The 20,872-nt window shown below is 29.1% G+C and overlaps 3 protein-coding genes across 4 annotated transcripts; 2 read left to right on the top strand and 1 right to left on the bottom strand.

Moving 5' to 3' along the window:
• The first annotated feature begins 364 nt into the window (after nt 1-364).
• On the top strand, nt 365-4,123 carry gammaCOP (coat protein (coatomer) gamma). Its single transcript, XM_029317749.2, has 6 exons — nt 365-518; nt 783-1,887; nt 1,963-2,542; nt 2,764-3,077; nt 3,156-3,354; nt 3,596-4,123. Exons 1-6 carry the CDS (start codon nt 479-481, stop codon nt 3,980-3,982), a joined length of 2,625 nt encoding a protein of 874 aa, XP_029173582.2. The 5' UTR covers nt 365-478; the 3' UTR covers nt 3,983-4,123.
• Nucleotides 4,124-4,880: 757 nt separating this feature from the next.
• Nucleotides 4,881-9,492, bottom strand: LOC114942398 (solute carrier family 12 member 8). The gene is made up of 11 exons (XM_029317742.2): nt 9,161-9,492; nt 8,883-9,079; nt 8,612-8,792; nt 8,370-8,515; nt 8,072-8,303; nt 7,723-7,924; nt 7,414-7,648; nt 6,862-7,182; nt 6,534-6,695; nt 6,227-6,405; nt 4,881-6,063 (listed from the first exon to the last, which is right to left on the bottom strand). The coding sequence occupies exons 2-11, from the start codon at nt 9,072-9,074 to the stop codon at nt 5,904-5,906; spliced, it is 2,010 nt and encodes a 669-aa protein (XP_029173575.1). The 5' UTR covers nt 9,075-9,079; nt 9,161-9,492; the 3' UTR covers nt 4,881-5,903.
• A 147-nt stretch (nt 9,493-9,639) lies between these two features.
• Nucleotides 9,640-17,335, top strand: LOC114942397 (uncharacterized). 2 transcript variants are annotated; one of them, XM_029317741.2, is made up of 15 exons: nt 10,061-10,128; nt 10,219-10,289; nt 10,394-10,532; nt 10,950-11,127; nt 11,266-11,373; nt 11,449-11,715; nt 11,881-13,278; nt 13,399-14,157; nt 14,502-14,622; nt 14,819-15,023; nt 15,562-15,742; nt 15,867-16,052; nt 16,156-16,308; nt 16,653-16,745; nt 16,846-17,335. In XM_029317741.2, the coding sequence occupies exons 1-15, from the start codon at nt 10,120-10,122 to the stop codon at nt 17,046-17,048; spliced, it is 4,071 nt and encodes a 1,356-aa protein (XP_029173574.2). In that variant the 5' UTR covers nt 10,061-10,119; the 3' UTR covers nt 17,049-17,335. The 2 variants fall into 2 exon arrangements, with proteins under 2 accessions (XP_085336843.1, XP_029173574.2); XM_085480717.1 differs by lacking the exon at nt 10,061-10,128 and adding an exon at nt 9,640-9,819 and having other exon boundaries at nt 11,881-14,157.
• Nucleotides 17,336-20,872: the final 3,537 nt, after the last annotated feature.

Here is a 20,872-nt window from a genome sequence, read left to right as displayed (position 1 = left end):
CCCACTCAGCGAACGTGATTGGTAGAAGCTTTTGAATCTAGCCAATCAGCGTCGAATGACATCGGAAAATCTAGTAATTTTGTCCAATTGTCGAGTCTTTTGCGAATCGTCCAATTGGCTGTCGAATATAAAAATTCCCGATTCGATACGCATCCGTTCGGAAACACTCTACACCCGAGAACACACTGGTATCGATTCTGTAACTTTTTCTAAAGTGAATAATTTCCATCAATTGCATATCGATTTTATTTTAAATTCAATTTGTAATTGGCGGAAATTTTTCACTTTTCACATTTTTACTTTAGAAGAAATTACAGAATCGATACCACTGTATCCCCTCCATTTCTTAAATCACGAAACCACACCGAATGTATAGTTTTCGAACGCAGCCCAACCGCGATGGTCGTGTAGAAGCCTAGAAGCACGGGCTGACGTGTCATAGCATCTTTCTACTTTGTGATATTTTATTCGCAACAAAATGATTGCGTTTAAACGAGACAAGAAAGAGGAAGAAGATGGTAATTATTAATATTTGTGCATAATCATTGATCGTGTGCAAATTGCACTCCGATTATTATAGGTTAATCCTTCAACTGACAGTTACTAGTAAACATATTTCCACAAATGTCAATAATAATTATAACTTTGAAATATAACCTTAGGTTTATAATTATCGTATATAATTTCTTTTTTCGGAAATATACATTTTTAATTATTGCGATACATAAGATTTAATGTTTAATGTCAAGTTGTATCGTCACATACTTTTCTTGTTGAATCAGGTGGTGGAAATCCTTTTCAAAACTTGGAAAAGACTACGGTTCTGCAAGAAGCCCGCACATTTAATAATACACCTGTAAATCCAAGAAAATGTGCTCACATTCTTACCAAGATCTTGTATCTGCTCAATCAAGGCGAACAATTGGGCACAATGGAAGCGACAGAGGCTTTCTTCGCTATGACCAAACTATTTCAATCACGCGATGTTATATTGAGGCGATTGGTTTATTTAGGCATCAAAGAATTGAGTTCTTTAGCTGAGGATGTAATTATAGTTACTTCCAGTCTTACGAAAGATATGACAGGAAAGGAGGACTTATATAGGGCTGCTGCTATCCGGGCACTTTGTACCATAACCGATAGCAGTATGTTAGCAGCCATTGAACGATATATGAAGCAAGCCATAGTCGACCGTTCACCAGCTGTATCCAGTGCTGCTCTTGTCTCCTCTCTGCATTTGACGAGCGTGTCTGGTGACGTTGCGAGGAGATGGGCGAACGAGGCGCAAGAAGCATTAAATTCTAACAATGTAATGGTTCAGTATCATGCTTTGGGTGTCCTGTACCAAGCGCGCAAGACAGATAAGCATGCAGTGATCAAACTAGTTGCTAAACTTATGAAAACAAGTCCAAAAAGCCCTTATGCGGCGTGCATGCTAATTAGAATGGCGTATAAATTATTAGACGAGGTGGATGAGGGTGAGGAATTAATCGGTTTCATCGAATCGTGTCTGCGTCACAAATCGGAAATGGTGGTGTACGAGGCGGCGCACGCTCTAGTCAATCTTGGACGAAGTGGCGCCAGAGAAATCGGACCTGCGATTAGCGTTTTGCAACTCTTCTGCGGTTCGCAGAAACCGGCCCTTCGATTTGCTGCTGTTAGAACCCTGAATAAGGTCGCGATGTCTCATCCAGCGGCAGTCACAGCGTGTAATTTGGATCTGGAAAATTTGATTACAGACTCGAACAGGTCGATCGCTACTTTAGCGATTACTACTCTTTTAAAAACTGGAGCGGAAAGTTCAGTGGACCGTTTAATGAAGCAGATCGCTACATTTGTGTCGGAAATTTCGGACGAGTTTAAAGTGGTGGTGGTACAAGCCATCAGGTAAGTTTGATGCTGCAAATCATTTGGATAAACATTTTATTTTGTTCTTAATTCTTTTCCCGTGTTTTCTTTCAGAGCTTTGTGTCAAAAGTTTCCTCGTAAACATGCAGTTTTGATGAACTTTCTCTCTGCTATGTTGAGAGACGAAGGCGGACTCGAATACAAAGCGGCAATCGCCGACACTATTATAGCTGTAATGGAAGGAAATGCAGAAGCCAAGGAAGCGGGGCTCGCGCATCTCTGCGAATTCATCGAGGACTGCGAGCACATCTCCCTTGCTGTCCGCATTTTGCATTTACTCGGACAGGAAGGCCCAACATCGAAACAACCGTCGAGATATATCCGTTTCATTTACAATCGCGTAATCCTCGAGAGCGCCAGTGTGCGCGCCGCAGCCGTTACTGCTCTAGCGCGTTTCGCCGCTGCCTGTCCACCTTTGCTCCCAAATGTCTTGGTCCTGTTATCGCGTTGTCAGCTGGATTCAGACGACGAGGTTCGCGATCGTGCAGCTTATTACTGCACCATCTTGCAGCAGCAAAACGATCCGACCATGCTGCCCTTGGTGCAACCACCTGCGTTGTCTGTGCCGACTCTAGAAAGAGCATTGCGGAATTATATGCAGACACCTATGGAAGAATTGTTTGACATTTCTCAGGTATTTTCTTTTCATTTTCTCGGAATATCAATCGTAAAGAAGACGAGGGACATTTCTAACGAGATTAATTTTTATATTTGATGCTTTTTCTACTTTTTCTCTGTCGGAAAGTTTTCGATTATATATATATATATTTTTTTTTTTAAATAAAAAATTATATATTATTATTACATATCTTTATTATTTATCAATGATTATCGAGCCTTGTGTATATGTTACAGGTACCGCCGGCTCAGACGATAGAAGAACCAGCTCAAGTAGAAGTACACACCACTGTCAAACAACCTCGTTTGACCAGAGAAGAAAGCTTTATGGAGAAATTATCACAAATCCCGCATTTGGCTGTGGTTACCCGAGACACGTCGCTTCTTAAATCTTCATCAGTGTTTGAACTAACCGAATCCGAAACAGAATACAACGTTAAATGTATCAAGCATACATTTCCCGAATATCTCATCTTGCAGTTTGACTGTGTCAATACTCTTTCTGATCAGCTCCTCGAGGATGTAGTAGTAGCTGTTGAGCCTTCCGAGGGGTAATTATCAATGTGACTATATTTACTTTGTATATTATTCTTGCAACAAATGTTATAACGAGCTATCTCAATTTCTAGCTACTCTGTTGTATGCATGGTACCATGTCCACGATTACCTTACAACGAGCCAGGAACCACTTATACAGTATTAAAATATCCGGAAGATGTACATGCGAGTGTCGCTACCATTGCTACAACTCTTCGATTTATGGCGAGAGATTGCGATCCAACGACAGGAATACCAGATGCGGAACAAGGATACCGTGATGAATACATGGTAAAAAGAAAATTAATTTTATATTATAAGAAGAATCATATTCTTATGTTTATTTCTCATTATATATGCGAATCGTTGATAAAGTGAATAGATTTGCGATAAGATTAATATTTTTTTTAAAGTTCATAAGAGAGAATATATTTGTTTAAATATTTATTTGTAACAGAATTTTTGTTGTATTATACATATATCAAAAATTATTTCCTACATTTATATATATATATATATATATATATTTTAGTTGGAAGATTTGGAGGTGACTTTAGCCGATCAAGTACGTGGCGTTGGTAATAGAGGCGTTGATTTTAATACCGCTTGGGATACGTTTGCTGCGAAAGGATTTGTCAAGTTAGAGGAAACATTTGCCTTGGGAGCTTCGGTGACTTCCTTGGAAGGAGCGATTCAAAGTCTTACGGGATTTATGGGCTTAGAGGCTGTAGAACGCAGTAACAAGGTACAAAGTGGAGCAGCTGCGCACAATCTGCTCCTAAGCGGTGTCTTCCGAGGGGGAAAGGAAGTATTAGCACGTGCAAGATTAGCACTAAACGGAACACAAGTTACAATGCAGTTATCTGTTCTTTGTCAAGATCCAGATGTTGCTGATTTAATAGTTTCGTCTGTAGGATAGATTATATATGGAATAATTTTCATGATATCTATATAAACATATGTTTAACAAAAATATTCTTGTTAAGTTAATACTTTAAAATAATTTTTATCATGTAAGATTATCTTTATATGAAAATAGTAAAAAAAAAGCTGCTTCTAATTGATTTTTATGTATTTTTTCTGTTTTAAAATTAATATATATGTATATATAATATTTGACTTTTTATTAAGGGAGTGCAATAAAATCATTGAACAATTTCCTAATACACATCAACATTGATATACTTTTTTGTGATAGTGCTACTTCGGTCACAAATTTTACTATATAGAACAATCTGTTATTAATTATGAAATCCACAAAATATGATACTACGTTTATATAATTAAAAAAAAAGTCAAACAGAATTTTTTCTCGTGACTTTATTTAAAAAAAATTCGATTCTAAAAATTAGAGTATTACTAGTTCATCTTTTTGAACATTGTATAACTTAAGTTTAATAAAATTATTTATAAGTTTAATTTTAAATATATATGAAATGAATAAAAATATTCTATTTTAAAAGAAAATGTAAAAAATATTTGTTTTATGCCATAGAGATTATTTATAAAATATTAAGATTACATTAAGAATATATATATATATATATATATTACATTCTTTTATTTATAATAAAACTCTTTAATAGAATTACCAATACATTCATTAATTTATAGAAGTGTCTTTAAAAATTATGTAAATTTAAAATAAAAGAAAAGTGTTACAAATTTTTTTGCATTATATCTGAAAAATCATTGAATAATTCGAGCTATTTTTTAATGTACATTATTTTTTTCTCTTAATTATATTTCTTATCCGTTCTTTATATCTATAATTTCACTTATGTATCATAAAATCTATAAGTCAATAAGTATCATAATTTCAATTTTTTAAATATTTATTTTGGTAGTATTTGGTTTAATAAAAACAATTCACAAAATAAATAGGAAAAATTGTCAATATACATATTTTAGACTTCTCTCTCTCTCTCCCCCTCCCTCTCTTTCATACATACATTTATATCCTGCAGCTACACAAGTTTGTTCGTTTGTGCATTTGTTCGAGAATATATTATAAAAGTGTTAAATAATGTATAAATATATTATCAGGTATTTACAGAGTATTTTCACGCGAATTGCCGTATTGTCATTATTGCTTGATTATTTACGCGATGGTAAAAAAACTCGATACTAATAGTATAAGAATACTTTCATATCATAATATAAGAGTATTCTTTTCTGAATTTATCAGTCAAATTAATATTTTCTCTTAATCGTTTAATCAAGCTGAATGACATTGTAGGGAATAAAAAAAAGTAGATTATCCCAATTGTGTACACGGCATTCGTGACAAGTAAATGCATTATAAAAATCTAACACTAGCATCAATATTAACTAGCATCAATTCTTTGTACGTTTCATACAATCAATTTTGCATTTAATCTATTTCATTGATTGTTAAAATACCCTGAAAGCTGCAATTATACTGCATTTTTATGTGTGTATATGCACATTAAATAAATTTAAATTTTAAATGTGTGTATACGCAGCCAAAAATGATATCGAATCGACATCGATCGGGTAAATCGTCGTCGAATCGATGTCGTTGATTCGACATCGATTTGATTATTCATTTCTGGCTGGGTATGTACATTAAATAAATTCAATTATTATATTAGCCGCTTGCGCAATTAATATTTATAAAATAAGTTAAAAATTATTATTTATAAAATAAAAGATTGTTGCAAGCTGCTCCTTATCAAGTCTTGAAGTATCATATTAAATATTAGACATATATGTTTGTAATTTGCTTTCGCGACAATGAGACCGTATTCTAAATAGATATTGAAAAAATATGTAAATTCTAATATGTAATTTATGATTTCGGGTAGATAATTCCATATCTAATCGACATTAACATATTGACCTGTGACAGTAGCAGTTTGATGATATCTTCTTCTCCCTGAAAAATCTTCATTTTCTTCATTTAGTTGAGCCGAGCATGTTTCAACACCTGGATGCACTGGAGTCACTACAATTTGTTCGTAATCATAAACTTTTCTCCTGTAACAATAAAGCAACAAAGTTAAATAATTTTAACAGCAATGAAAAAGTTTTTACAAACACTCGCATCCTCTTTTTTTCATAATTTTTTAGAAATGTTTTAGCCAAACATAATAGGTTTAGCTTTAAGAATACTTCAATAATGCTTGATAATCAGATTTACCCGACAAGTCTAAGTAATGCAGTCCGAAACCATTTAAAAAATTGAAATTCTGCCGAAACTCCAGGTTTAACAGCAGGGTTGGCATGACCGACATAACTCCAGACGAGAAATACCACGACGATATTAACGATAGCGTATCCCCAATGTACGAGAAACATTATAAGCAATTTTACAAGACACTGCAATGTAAATATACACATAGAAATTGAACATTTTTTTCAGGCGATTAAATATTTTAAAATTGTTCCTTAGTACGAAAAAATAATATTTTTTGCAGACAATTTTTTCAATATGTTCATGTACTTACACCCAATAACGAAAACCATCTATTGCACAAAGGACTGTACCAATTTTCCAGTTTATTATGTATATGAACTTTTCGTTCCGATGTACTGATAGCGCTAGCATTATCTTCAATGCTCGGTGACGAATCCACATATACGTTATTATCAGAAACGCTGTTATTTCTCTATAAAAATAATTCGATAAAGTTATATATATATATATATATATATATATATATATATATATATAATTATGAAAAAAAAAAAAAAAAAAAAAAAAATATATATATATATATATATATCACAAGTTAAATAACAATTAAGTATTAAAAAATACACATAATTTCTTACCACAAGATTATTATGTCTTATTCTCTCGGGAAATAAGCTGTCTAAATCATTATCCGTATCTGTTATCGAATTATTTCTACTTGCGGAACCGTAGTTGCGATCAAATGTTGGAGATTGTGTACGAAATCTTTGTTCACGTGTATGTCGAAGATCAAATGTTTGTGCGAGAGCGAAATACGCGTAATCTAAGCACGCGTACGTCAATAAGAAAGGCATTGTTACGATTGGTGCGAGTGTATTAATCTGCCCGGTAATGATGAAAGTCAACGTCACCACAGCAACAACCAGCATAGCATATATAGGTACTTTATTTGGTCCTCTCTAAAAATATGTATTATTGCTGTTAATAAATTTTGTTTGTAAAATTTTATGATAAAAAAATTATATTTTTTTTCTGCATCTTAATAGTTTACTTAATGGTTTTCATTGCATTATGTTTTTGTGTATTCATTCAAATTTATATATACTGTAAAATTCGAAAAAATGCTATGCCAAGAGTTTAGAAATAATTGATTAAAAAGAAAAAAAAAACAAAAAAATATATATAATTACCCCTCTCTGCAAACATCTCATTCCTGGTATGACATTTTGACTGGCGATAGACTGAAGAACGCGCGGTGTGCCATACATAGCACCCAAACAGCTGCTGAACGACGATACGTAGAGACCAGCGAGTAGCAGCACCGAAATTGCTGATACTGTAGATGCTATTGTAAAGTTTGTGAGTAAAGCATTTCTGGTGCAAGTTGCCGCAAGAGTCAGTGAAAAACATAGATACAAAACTGTTCTGCAAGAAGAATTTTAATATGAAAAATTACATTTTCACAAAAGATAACTTTTATCAGGGGCAAGTTTTCTTACCCAGTTCCTAATGCTGCCAAAGTACCATTGGGGATATCGCTAGATGGATGTCTCAAATCTCCACTCATGTTAATTCCAGCCAAGACACCAGTGACTGTTGGAAAGAACACACCAAACACGGTAAACGAATTATATCCATCTTGGTAATTGGGGAAAGTGTTGTTTTTCAAATTCCCTGATAACCAGCCTTCAAAACCAGAACCTACAAGTAAAAATGGTACTGTAACTTCAAATCTATATAATATATAAATGTATTAATAATATATAAATACAAAGAAAGACAAAAACATTCTATAAATTATTTTACTTTTGTATATATTATCTTCTTAATTCAAGTAAATTATTTTACCGATGTTGGTATGGGTGAAACTTCCAACCATAAAATCAACTCCAGCAAAGAGTAGGATTAGAAGAAGAATAAATTGCAATTTTACAACCCATTTAACACCTGCAACGTTAATTACAGATAACAGTACAACTGCTGCACATGCAAAACCTCGTTGTGCCCATGTCGATTCCAAATTTACAAGGCCAGCCATTGATTCCCCAAAACCTAAAACGTTTAGAGCACAACCTACCGCCTAAAATAAAATTCACACACAGATTCTTGGAATGTTGAGAAATAAAAAGTTTATTTGTATTCTCACCTGTCCAAAACAATAAAGTAATCCAATAGAACCACCAAATCTAGAACCCAATACATGCGATAATAAAAAGTAAACTCCACCGCTTTCAACTCTACATCGTTCGCATATTCCTACAGCTGACAATACTGTCACAAATGCAATACTCGCTGGAATTAGTACAATATATAATATATTAGTAATATAGTAAATAAATATATATTGATTGTACACGATTATGTATCATTCCTAAGCAATGATATTACCTGTACAAAAGATGATTAATACTGCGTTCAAAACACCTGCTTGACCAACTATCCAACCGGATCTCAAAAATACAATTACTCCAAATATATTAATAAGACAAGATGTAAAAACCCCATCCCAAGTACCAAATAATACAGGTTGAGAGATGAAGAAATTCGATTTCCACCAAGGATCTGAACTCTAAAAGAGGTTTAATGCAAAAAGTGTAATAATAATATTAAGTACTCTAAGTATTACACAATTAAATTAAAATTTTTTTTTTTTTTTTACATATTCTTGTGCGAATAATTCATTTGCTCCAGCCTGATACATTTCAGGATCAAATGCATCGTTGTTGTCTCCGTTATTTCTTTTCGCGTTTCTTTGCATTTCTGGATCACGCAAACCATATCTAGCCCAATCGACATCTCTGTGTACCTGGATGTCTCCGTTTGGAAGTCTATTTCCCTCGTTTGATTCCATATTTTCTATGTAACATAATATAATATACATATTTAACGAAAAAATTACATAATTTTATTTCATTGAATCGATTCCGATTTACTTACATTTATTTATTACTATGAAATTCTTTTATATCGGCATAACGATATGTCGTACTTTTACATAATTTAATCTGCAATTTTCTTAAAATACTTGAAAAAATACTCAATATGGTGGTAGTATATAGGTTAGAATATAAAATTTACGAAATGAGCGAAATTTTTAACATTGTACAAATATCTATCATTCTAAATATATCAATGATTTTTTCGTCTTATCAAACCGTTGATTCGCATTTTTCCGCGAGATAAGATCTCAAATTGTTGATGACGTATGACGACGCAAATTAAACCACCATCTTGATTGCTCCAATGTTAATGGAGGATTTACATTGCGCCGATATAATGATTGGAGATCCGGCCAGACTCCGAATAAAGATCTAGTGACTTTAACAATTCCTCGTCGCTAACGCCATCATGTAGCTGCGGTACTATCTGCTACTATGCAAGTACGCCATGCTCGGCTGACCCGATAGATCTGTGCTTCTGTGTACTTGTTTATATTCTTTGGCAGAATGAACAAGCGTGTATCGATAGCGGGAAATATTGATATTTGTTAGAAGCAATGTGTGAAAATCAATTTTCCGATAAAAATATTATATATTGTTATTTAACGCAAGATGGATAATAATAACAAGAATTTACACAACATCGTAGCTACAATTGTAAGTATTATGTACAGCACAGTTCAGTTTCGACCGCATGAATGTGCGAGAATAAAGGTTAGATTCTGACGTTAAACAATTTTACTTTTCAAAATGACAAAAACATTAATTTTTTTAAATTGTTTTTAAATGTTTTTAAATTCTTCCTGTATGAAAATTATTTAAATGGACGTCGTGCGGAAATCTTATTCGGAATTCGAAAATAAGTTTTTGCGGATAAAAAATAGGTTGGTTTACCGGTACGTTAGTAATAACTGTCACTTTTCCTATTCCTGTGTATTGGGAAAATTGATAACAATCATGATTGCTGTAAGATTTAATTTATCTTTAAAGAATTTTTTTTACGTTTATTAAACTTAATTGCTGAAATATAATCGGTAAATAATTTTATAATTCTAGGAAGACGATTATAAATCAAAAAAAGTGAAGGAATCATCTTCTTTATTGAAGCAGAAAATGTGTAAGACGCAGTAAGTGTTTCTTTTCATGTCATGTTATTTTACATTTTTTATTACAATACACTGTACTAAAATCAATTGTTCGATAAAATTTGATGATCTTTAATCTGTTTCAGTGATTTAATTAAGCAATATACTGACAAAGTGAAAGAAATTGATAGTTTGAAATCAGATTTGATGGTTACAAAAAAAGATGGCAAACATATGAAAATTAACTACCAATTAATGCTAGATGAAACAAAAAAACTTGAACTTGTAAATAATAATAATTAGATTTAATTATCATTAATATTCTCTTTTATTTTTTATTAAGTTTTAGTTTTATTTAGTTTTAATAGAGAATATAAAAAAGTATTATCTTTCAAGCTGGTATCTGAAAGTATTATGTAAATATAGAGTAAAATTAAGATGAAGAGAAAGAATCAAATGGTTTACAAGTTTTATTAAATGTAACATGTAAGATATGAAATTATATGCGTATGTGCAAGAGAAAATAATATTTGTTTAGTAGCATGATCAGAATGAGATATTTTTTATTTATGAGTAAGTAAATCTCGAGTTTCCAGCTTGAATGATTAATTGCTTATCTATATCTTTTTATTTAATTAATACATTCTTATTTTGTCTGAAGAATCACACATGTTTTATATATTAATATCTTACAATCCTCAGCAAATTGCAGAAGAAAAGATAGAGAATGAAAAGTTATCAAGCAAGTTGAAAGAATATGAAGTAAATATAGCTGCAGATAAACAAACTATACAACAATTAAAATATAAAATAAAGGATTTGGAAGAAAAATGTTCTCATAAAATTATGGAATATGATCTACAAAAGTCTGTTTTCGCAGGTAAAACAAGTTAAATATTTCTTATTTATTTATTTCTTATATACATAATTATTTAATCAATACATGAAAAAATAATCATATTTATATTTATATCTTCAACAATATAAGAATATAAGAATTTTTTTCTTTCTTTACAAGACAAAATTAGAGATTTGGAACATGAATTACAAAAATCAAAAATGATGTATAAAAGAAAGGAGAAAAAAATTATATCCAATAATTCTGATACTTCTAAATTAAGTATAGGTAAGTATAAAACTAAAAACAAATAATTTCTTATTGTTGTATGTTTATTATTTATGTGTGAATTAATATTGACAGAGGTAAAATCTAGTTCGGATATTGGTATTAACGTATCATTAGGTGTTAAACAACCTGAGGTACAAGAAAAAAACATCATGACTGATGAATTTTATAATATGAAGGATGATCCGTATCCGTTATTTTGCGCAAAATGCGAATCTCATTTGTCCTCAGCCATAACCCCTGAAAAAATATGCAAAACAATGTGCAGATATCCAGAATTAATTGAGAAAAATTTTGATCCACCATCAAAAAAAATTCTTTCATCATTAAGTTTAGTTCCCAGTAAGTAAGAATAATATTTAATATAATTATTCGATATAATGATAGATCATAAGTGAACTAATTTATACACATATATGTTATACAGATATATAATGTATGTGTATATTTTATATTGTATAATATCTATGTTTTACATATATTGTCCTTATACATTTTTCATTTTAGGTACGTGTCCAGATTCCACAAATATAAATGAAGACTTTATTCTCTCTAGATCACTATCTATGTCATGTCTGAATCCACGTAATCAATATAATGATTCAACAATTGACAATTGCAAATCTCAATCAATATCTGCAATGATGCAAAATTGCGAAAATAACGAATTAAGAAATGCGAATATTGCAACCAAAGTACTATCTAATAATTTCAGCCCAATTTCTGGAACATGTACTTCATTTCAATGTACAGAATGTACAAGAAAACATTTTTATTCCAATAACTTATTAGTTAAGCACTCTGCTTCTATCAAAGAGATAAAAGAACAAATTCGGTTGTTAGAAAATAAAATTAAAAAATTACAAAGATTGAAAGAAAAATCAGATACCAATTCTTGTCATTGTAGTATGAATTATAACAATAATGCTTTACTAAATTCGAATTTATTTGCCATAATATGCAAAGGCATTGCAGAATATTATGAAAAGAAAGAAGCATGCTCTAAAAATGAACAAAATATCAATTCAGAGAGAAATAAGGTAAAGTTGAAAAGACGTCGATTAAACAAATTTAATGAAGATAATGCATCTGTGTGGAAAATTGAGGACATTGATGAAAGATATTTACAAGATGTGCTTTATAATAAATCTGAAGTCATTACAAAAACGACTGTGTGTGATACTTTACAATCTAAGCATAAATTATGCATAAATAAGAGTAATGTAATGTCGAATGTAAATGTGCCCAGTAAGTTCCTTAATGACACTGATGACAGAGAGTCTATTTTCTGCAAAGAGAATGCATTAAATTCGGCAGAAGCAGCGCCTGTTGAAGATGATCTAACGACATCACATTTAAGTACTGACAAATTATATGACAGTATTGAGGAAATAAGCAATAATTCATTAAGTGAAAATATGAAAACTATCGAAACAAATGACCCGATAAAAATAAAAGTTTTATCATGTAACAGTGATATTAGCATTGATACTGATGATAGAATTATTGATATAATTCCAGAAGAAAATAAAATAAAAAGAAAAAGTCAAAATAAAAGTAAATTTGGTGATCGTTTGTTTAAAAAGATCCGGAACTTGAAGAGGAAGGTGCAAGCAAATTCACATGTAAATAAAGAAGAGAGTATTGAATTATACCCTGACGATTATAAACAAACAAAAAAATTACGGATTGCACATGCTCCAAAAATGTCGATTTTTCAATCGAACAACAATGAAGAAGATTTTACACATGGCATTATAAAAAATATATCTTTAGAAGCATTTCAACAAAAGCGTCATCAACGATTAAATGTACAAATTTGTAAAGATAATTCATTAACTGAGAATAAAGAAGATTATGCAATAAGTAAGAAATGTAACGAAACGAATGTTGAGGAGGAGCATGGTAAGACTAACAGTATTGATGACAAAAGATCTACTAGAAAAATATTCGAGAAAAACTTAGTTCCAACAAATTGTGAAAATTACTTTAAAAATAATGACAATTTTACTTTGTTTGTTATAGATACCGAATGTGCATCTATAGTATCGGAATTTGATAAACGTGATGATGTCTTGATTGAAAATAGAAGCAAAGAGAGTATATTAATGGAGGGTATAATAGAAGAAGAGATGTCAAATAATTGCGATGAGCTGGATGAATCGCATAATAACATTTCCGATAACGTGGCTACAGATATAAAGCTTGAAAAATCTATCCCAGTGAAAACACAAGTCATTATCCAGTCGGAATCTAATGTTCTCTGTCAAGATTCGAAGTCTGATACATATAAGTTTACTGAAAATTTACAAGTAAAAGCGACCAATGCTATTGAAAAAGGAACAAAACCAAGTATTGAATTACAATACATTTGTAATACAACTAGAGAAAGTTGTGACGATCATGAAATACCAAAGAGTATGGATATAAATGTATCTAATGAAGCTTCTGAACAATTTTTACAGAGAGATAGTGAAATCATTGTTGAAAATTATGTAGATGACAATGATGTACACAAATCTCTCAACAAAGTAAAAAATACATTAGGCAAGCAAGGAGAGATGCATGTTAATGATGAAATAACTGAGATACAAGCTATCGAAATTCGGAAAGAAAATGCATGCACGAATCAACAAGACAAAAAAATGGAACTTATTAACTATATCCCCCATGATGATATTGAAGAATTTCAAACACCAATGTCTTTATTAAATAATTATATTAACAACCAATGTACCAATTATAAGCTGTCAAAGAAGAAGACATCCTATCATAAAATTACAGGTATTTAATAAGTAGAGAAAGAAAGATAATCAAAATATATTTTAAAGAAATCTATTTTGAAATATTTAAAACTAAGTTATTTAAAATTTCTTTTAGTAACATTTAAAATATATTAAATATTTAAAATTTTTTAAATTTTATATATATGGATTATCTAGCACAATATAAACTCTTTAGAAAAAAAGTAATTATTGGAAAAAAAAATAAATGTAAAAAACAACTTATAATATTCAAGATGGCAATCCTTTAATACCAAATTTCTAGCTAGTTTTTTAGGTTGCCTTTTTAATTTATCTTAAATAAAATTATTAATATGTATTATACATATATTATTTATATTTTAGACAAGTTTGTGAAGAAGCAATTGAAAAGACTTATAAATAATGCCTGGGAAGATTCTTCTGTACATTACGATATAATACAAAAATTAGAAAATACGCAATGTGGACCGCGCATTATAGCCAAGTTAGTATATTTTCTATAACTTGTTGAATATATAACTATCGCACACAAATAAAATTTTAAATATATTAAAAGTATTAATACATATTTGAACTATGCGTTTACATACACGTGATTTTAAATATATTATAGATTTGAAATTTTTCTTTATGCAAAATGTATGAATAAACAGAACATTTCTTCTCTTCAATTATTTTAGATGCATAGTTGAATTTTTGTTGGAGAATGTCAAACATGACGAACCTCTGGATAAGTCATTCACTCCTCCAGCACCATTGATGACAATATTTGAGCAGAGACTTACGGCGTTATTAATCGATTTAGAAGTATCGAAACCAACGGTTGTTCATTATGTACAAGTTGCTATTGAACATAAGCTGTTCAAACTCAATAGTAAAGCAAAGGTTTATATTTATATTCAGTTAATATAAAATATAAAGTGTGTGTTATTATACGTATGTATGTATGTGTATATATTTAAGAAATTAAACTACACTAGGCGGTTCAGTAATCATAATAATTCGGCATAGTGATTATTTTTAATCAACAAAAGGCAAAAACTATATTCAACATTTTTTATTTACACATATATGTATATCTTATGCATGTGTGTGCATGTATAAAACAATAATTTTGATATTTTATATCTAATTTCTCCAATTTAAGTTATATTATTGGTTTTTTACTGAATAAAATATTAGAGTTTTCTTATAAAATGAATTCAATGACATAACATTATTAAAGATCATTTAGATTTAAAGAAACCTCGAAGATATTATTAACTTTTTAATTTTTAATGTAATTTTTCTCAAAAACAAAATTTTGTAAAATTTATACTTTTGACTTATTTTTGCACGAGAAATTATCTCTTTCTCAATTATATTATGATTACTAGGCCAACCTATAATATTAATAATAATAATAATTTTTTCATATGTATAGACACATGCGAATTTACTCACACGGATGTATCTCATCCTGTCACGTATACAGAAAGACAGGGCGAGAGTACGCATAATGTGCTGCAATGCTCTCTATTGCATGAATCTTATGTCGATAAATGTTTTATACACGATATTAACGTCCTGGCCTGAAGTACTTCCCAATGCTGAGATTAACAAAGGTATTGTATATTATATGCCATATAACAACAGATTTGGGATATTGTATTGGCAATGGTTTTATTAGTTATAGAAATAGCTGTAAAATGTGAATTTATATTGATAAATATATATTATTTTTTGCAGAAATATTGCCAAAGTGTATAGCCTTTCTTATATTCACGCAACAAATCGAGAAACACAACGCATCAGCAAAATTATTAAAGAAATTACGTGCATTAAAGAATTTAATATTATCATTTTATAAATATTCTTATACCACAGAAGCAAGAAATGATACGTTTGTTAAAGAGCTCATGATTCTTCTCAAAAGTAAGCATATTTTTTGTATCATATTTTTATGAATTATATAAATTGCTACATATACATGTATAAAGTGTATGTATATGTATATAAATATACACATTTGTTGTAGCTCAACGGTGTAATGGTTTAGATACAGCCATTATTCTTGTTGCAAAGAGAAAAGGATCATCTTGGACATATAAAGATATCATTCAATCTGATCTATTGCCAATGATCATCAACTATGAACATCCTTGTATATATAGTGCATTTTCTCTACTCGGTATATTCATTTTTCGTTTATTGAACTATGATGAAACTTTTAATAAATAAATAGTATCATATTTTACACATATTGATATTATCTACATTATATACAGAGTGTCCGATAATATATAATAATCAACTTTAAATCAGAAAAAATATTTGAAAGATATGAAAGAATAAGATCAGTATTAAAATGACATTTATATAAATTTTTTTATTGCTTAAGTTTCTAAATCCATTCCTAAAGTAGTGCTAAATCTATTTCTCATATTACACATAGGACTCTCTGTGTTGTATGTATATGCATGTTTGTGTATATGTATACATACATATATAAATATTTTATTTACTTATTTATAGGAAGGCTTATGCGCTCATTTCCATTAGAAGATAAAGACAATATTGTGCAGGAACTTAGTGAACAGCTCCGCGATCTTATCCAATCTGACGAAGGTGATATATTAATTTTGCATGAAAAGCTAGTCTTCATTATATAACAATACATGTGTAATACATAACATGCACATATAATTTTATCCATTTCTGCAAATAGGTACACACGATCAACAAGAAGGCGTAATATCTGCATTGCTCAGTCTTTCTAGACATAAATTCAATGTTATTGTGTCATCTATATTAAGATGGACGCCAAATGAATCTTTAAGATGGGTTGTCGTTGCACAATTACAAGCGTTTATAAATACGCGTAATAAAACATTTTGGAAAAATTACTTACAGCGTATGGAATCAAAGTAAAATATGCTATGCCAATTAATAAATATATTAAATGATAGGCTGACATTTCTATCTTTCAGTGATTATTGTAATTTGCTTTACAACTATTAAGGAAAAGTACAATGAGAAACAATATTATAAGAATGTATTGCAATTATATTATAACACTATTATTTAAAAATTTTCATTTGTTTAAAAATTTTTGTTCACGTTTTTATTTTGTTTTAACAAATAATGATCACTTAATTTTATTTTGCACTAATTTTATGTAATTCGTACAACGTAAATTCATGTAAAATTTAATTTTTATTTTTCTATTTAGTTTATATATTAAAATATTTATTTTCAAAATGTAGATTAATTTTCTTCATTGTTATAAAAATCATTTTATTTAGTTTGTTTTGTAAAACTCTCTTATGAAATATTGAAACGTTTTATTGTGATTTATAGTGATATAAGAGATAAGCTTTATGTGTAAAAAATATGTAAATATTATAAAATTACATATTATCCTAAACAATTTAGTTTTATTCCTTTGGTAAAAATATACTAGATATAGGATTATCTCTTTCCTTTCATTGTTGGAAAGTTTAAAAAAATTCAAAAATAACATGTCCAAAGTTGCCAAGCTGCCAAATGATAATTCAAATAAGTTATAAATTAAGACTCATCCTTTCTTTAGAATACATTGAATTATAACACAAACAGATTAATACATGCATTTAGGAAATGAGAAATCATATTTTATTTCTTAGATTATCGAAATAAATTATTTTTTGTATATCATACTATACACCGGTAAAGATAAATTAATAAAAATTAAAAAATATAAAAAATAAAAATACAAAAAATTTGTTGATTATCTTGCATTATGGTAAATACATGTGTGTGTGTATGTGTGCAATTTTCTATGATCTAGCTATTTCATCTTCAAGATTTTTATATTGTTTGATATAGTTAATTAATATATATTACATATATTACATCCAGCAAAAAAATATAGTAAAACAGAATTATTGATTCGATATAAAGTGTATAGATAATCATGAGACTTCAATCCAGTTTTTAATCTGAATTCCATATCAGAAATAAAGAATATATTAAATCGTATATAAGTAGGAATGATAAAATATCTATTTTTTAAAATATTATTTGTGTGAATATAAGACAAGCTTGATATTGTCATGGATGTTGGAATAAATGTTAATAAAAGAAAATAGTTAGATAAATAATACGAATATCAATATTTATATATGTTACTCGGAGGTTTTGAAACAAAATTACAGATTTTTATTTTTTAATATAATAATGATAATGCTGTGGATAATAATAAAAGTATAATTATAATATAGTAATAATAATAATAATAATAATAGATAATTAATAATAATAGATAAAATATTCAACATATATATATCGTAAGCTTTCAACCACAGAACGCGCCAAGTTTAGTACATGCATATATATGTATGTATGATTTTTTTTTACAAATAATAACAATATATTTGGATGTTACATTACTGATTGGTGTAATATTTCTTTCTTTTCATTTTCTTCAAATTCTATTTAATACTTTTTTTCCTTTGTTCTGTTTTCTCTTTCTCTTCTTTTTTTGCATACGTGCGCGTTCTCATCTCTTTAAAACAATTAATTCTTCCAGTTAATCGATGTCTTTGGTATAATATAACATCGGGCAGCACATGCTATCATATGCTATGGAAGTTTGGTATGTTAGATGAGGATATCCATCACACTGTATCCTGTTGTAAAATGCACTTAAAAAAAAATGCTTTTGAGTTCTCGAACATTGTACGCGGACAAGATTATTATTTTTAAGCGCTTAATGGGCGAAAAACGGTATACGAAATAAATATCAAGATATTTTGATTTTATCAATTCGGAAATTTTGATTATAAAATCGATATATTTAAAATCGACGTAAAGAGAGAGAGAATAAAGAATAAAACTATATAAAATTGTTGACGATGAATATTATTGTTTATATGCTTAATAATTATATCTAATAGATCTTATATAATAGTGCGAACAATATTACATATTATTGCAGATTGAAAATGACAAAATACTTGGGAAAAATAAAAATTATGCTCATATATTATTATTTCTTAGTTAGTGGTTTTGCATGCTACACGATTGTTAAAATATATATGATTTTTAAGGAAAAGCACACATATATGTATACATATATGTGTGTACCGTTTGATATATTCATTGGATTGCTGTGAGATTTCATAGCTCGAGGCATGGCTTTAGAAATAAGAAATTTCGCATTTGAATTTAAGGAATAAAAAAATTTTAATAAAATTCGTTTGGCAAACGCATGTTTCGTTTTACTATTGCATAAGGAACCGTGATGTTTATAATAGTAGTTACTTCTTTATAATTAAAAAATAACATGGTATAATTTAAATAATATTATTTATCCAAATTATTATATGAAATAGTAAAATTATCGCAAAGAAAATGGCATATTTGTGTCATTTTTTTGGATGACACTTTGGTGTCGTTATTTTACATGTATTCATGTATAGTCTTCTTTGCGGAATACAATACTCAGTGTACTGTGTCTTATGCGCTAAAATGCCAGATTATCATTGGTACATCATAATTGATTGTATTAAAGTATACTCTTCTAAAGTTGCTTATCATATATAATGTTTCGTATGATCGCTGATGACGATAATTTACACGGTATAAATTATAATAAGGCACGCGCTCTTTCTTTCTTTCTTTCTTACTTTCTTCTCTCTCTCTCTCTCTCTCGTTTGACTAATTTGGTCGAGTTAGAAAAAAACATTAAATTAGAAAAAAAATTTAATCAACCAAATTGGATGACACGAAAAAAAGCAAAGTACCAAAGTGTAAAAAAATAAATAAATAGAAGCAAGTACACACAAGTACTCATATATATATATTATATATGAATGAATTTTTAAGCAATAAAACTATCATGATTAAATTATCATCATTAAATATATACAGTCATCGGCAATTTTTTACAGAACATCAAAAAACTTGTGATTTATATTTGTCCAAATATACACAACATATTACATATAAATTTCGTGATATTAAAAATATTATACATTATATTATAAAAATATATATGTATATTACATCGGATAATTCTGATGATTATTTTATACTGATTCTAATTTTTTTATACATTAATTCTTTTTTAACAAATTCTAACTTATTTCAGAAATTTATATTTTTTGTGATAGTTTTTAAGATAGTTTTATTGGTAAAAAATTATTTACTCAAATATCAATAGATTTTTAATACAAATTTTTCTTTGTAAATATCGTCGTGATCTTTAATTTATTAGACACATTTAATTTAAAGACAATTTATTAAGATAATTTAGTATTCTGCAAAGTCTTTTTTTTTTTACGAATAATCTACATGTTTAATTTTTATTGGAGGCACAAAAGACATGTTTATTTTTCAAGCAACAATGTCTTTTTAATGTAACAATAACATGTGCATATTTCCCTCCTTAGAGGAAATTGCGTGACCATTTTTTCGCAGCATATACTGTGTTTCTAACGGATAAATTAATTAATTTGAAGATAATATAATATGGATCCCTTGTAGAAATGTATCACTAGTAACGCCAATTAATCACTTATTTCGAGTACTTAAAATACTGATATACAGTAATTTAAATACTCGAAATAAGTGATTAATTGGCGTTACTAGTGATACATTTCTATAAGGGATATATAATCTATATTTTCACATTAAACCTGCAGCAATCAATATTTTATCGAATCTGGAAGAAAATGTAATATGTGTATATTTAGGACATTTATAGTTTTTAT

Source organism: Nylanderia fulva, unplaced genomic scaffold (assembly GCF_048542155.1).
Source record: "Nylanderia fulva isolate GAGA-0341 unplaced genomic scaffold, ASM4854215v1 Scaffold16, whole genome shotgun sequence".
In the NCBI taxonomy this organism is placed as follows: domain Eukaryota; kingdom Metazoa; phylum Arthropoda; class Insecta; order Hymenoptera; family Formicidae; genus Nylanderia; species Nylanderia fulva.
Note: the sequence above shows the minus strand (reverse complement) of the source record. Positions and strands in the feature narration are given on the sequence as shown.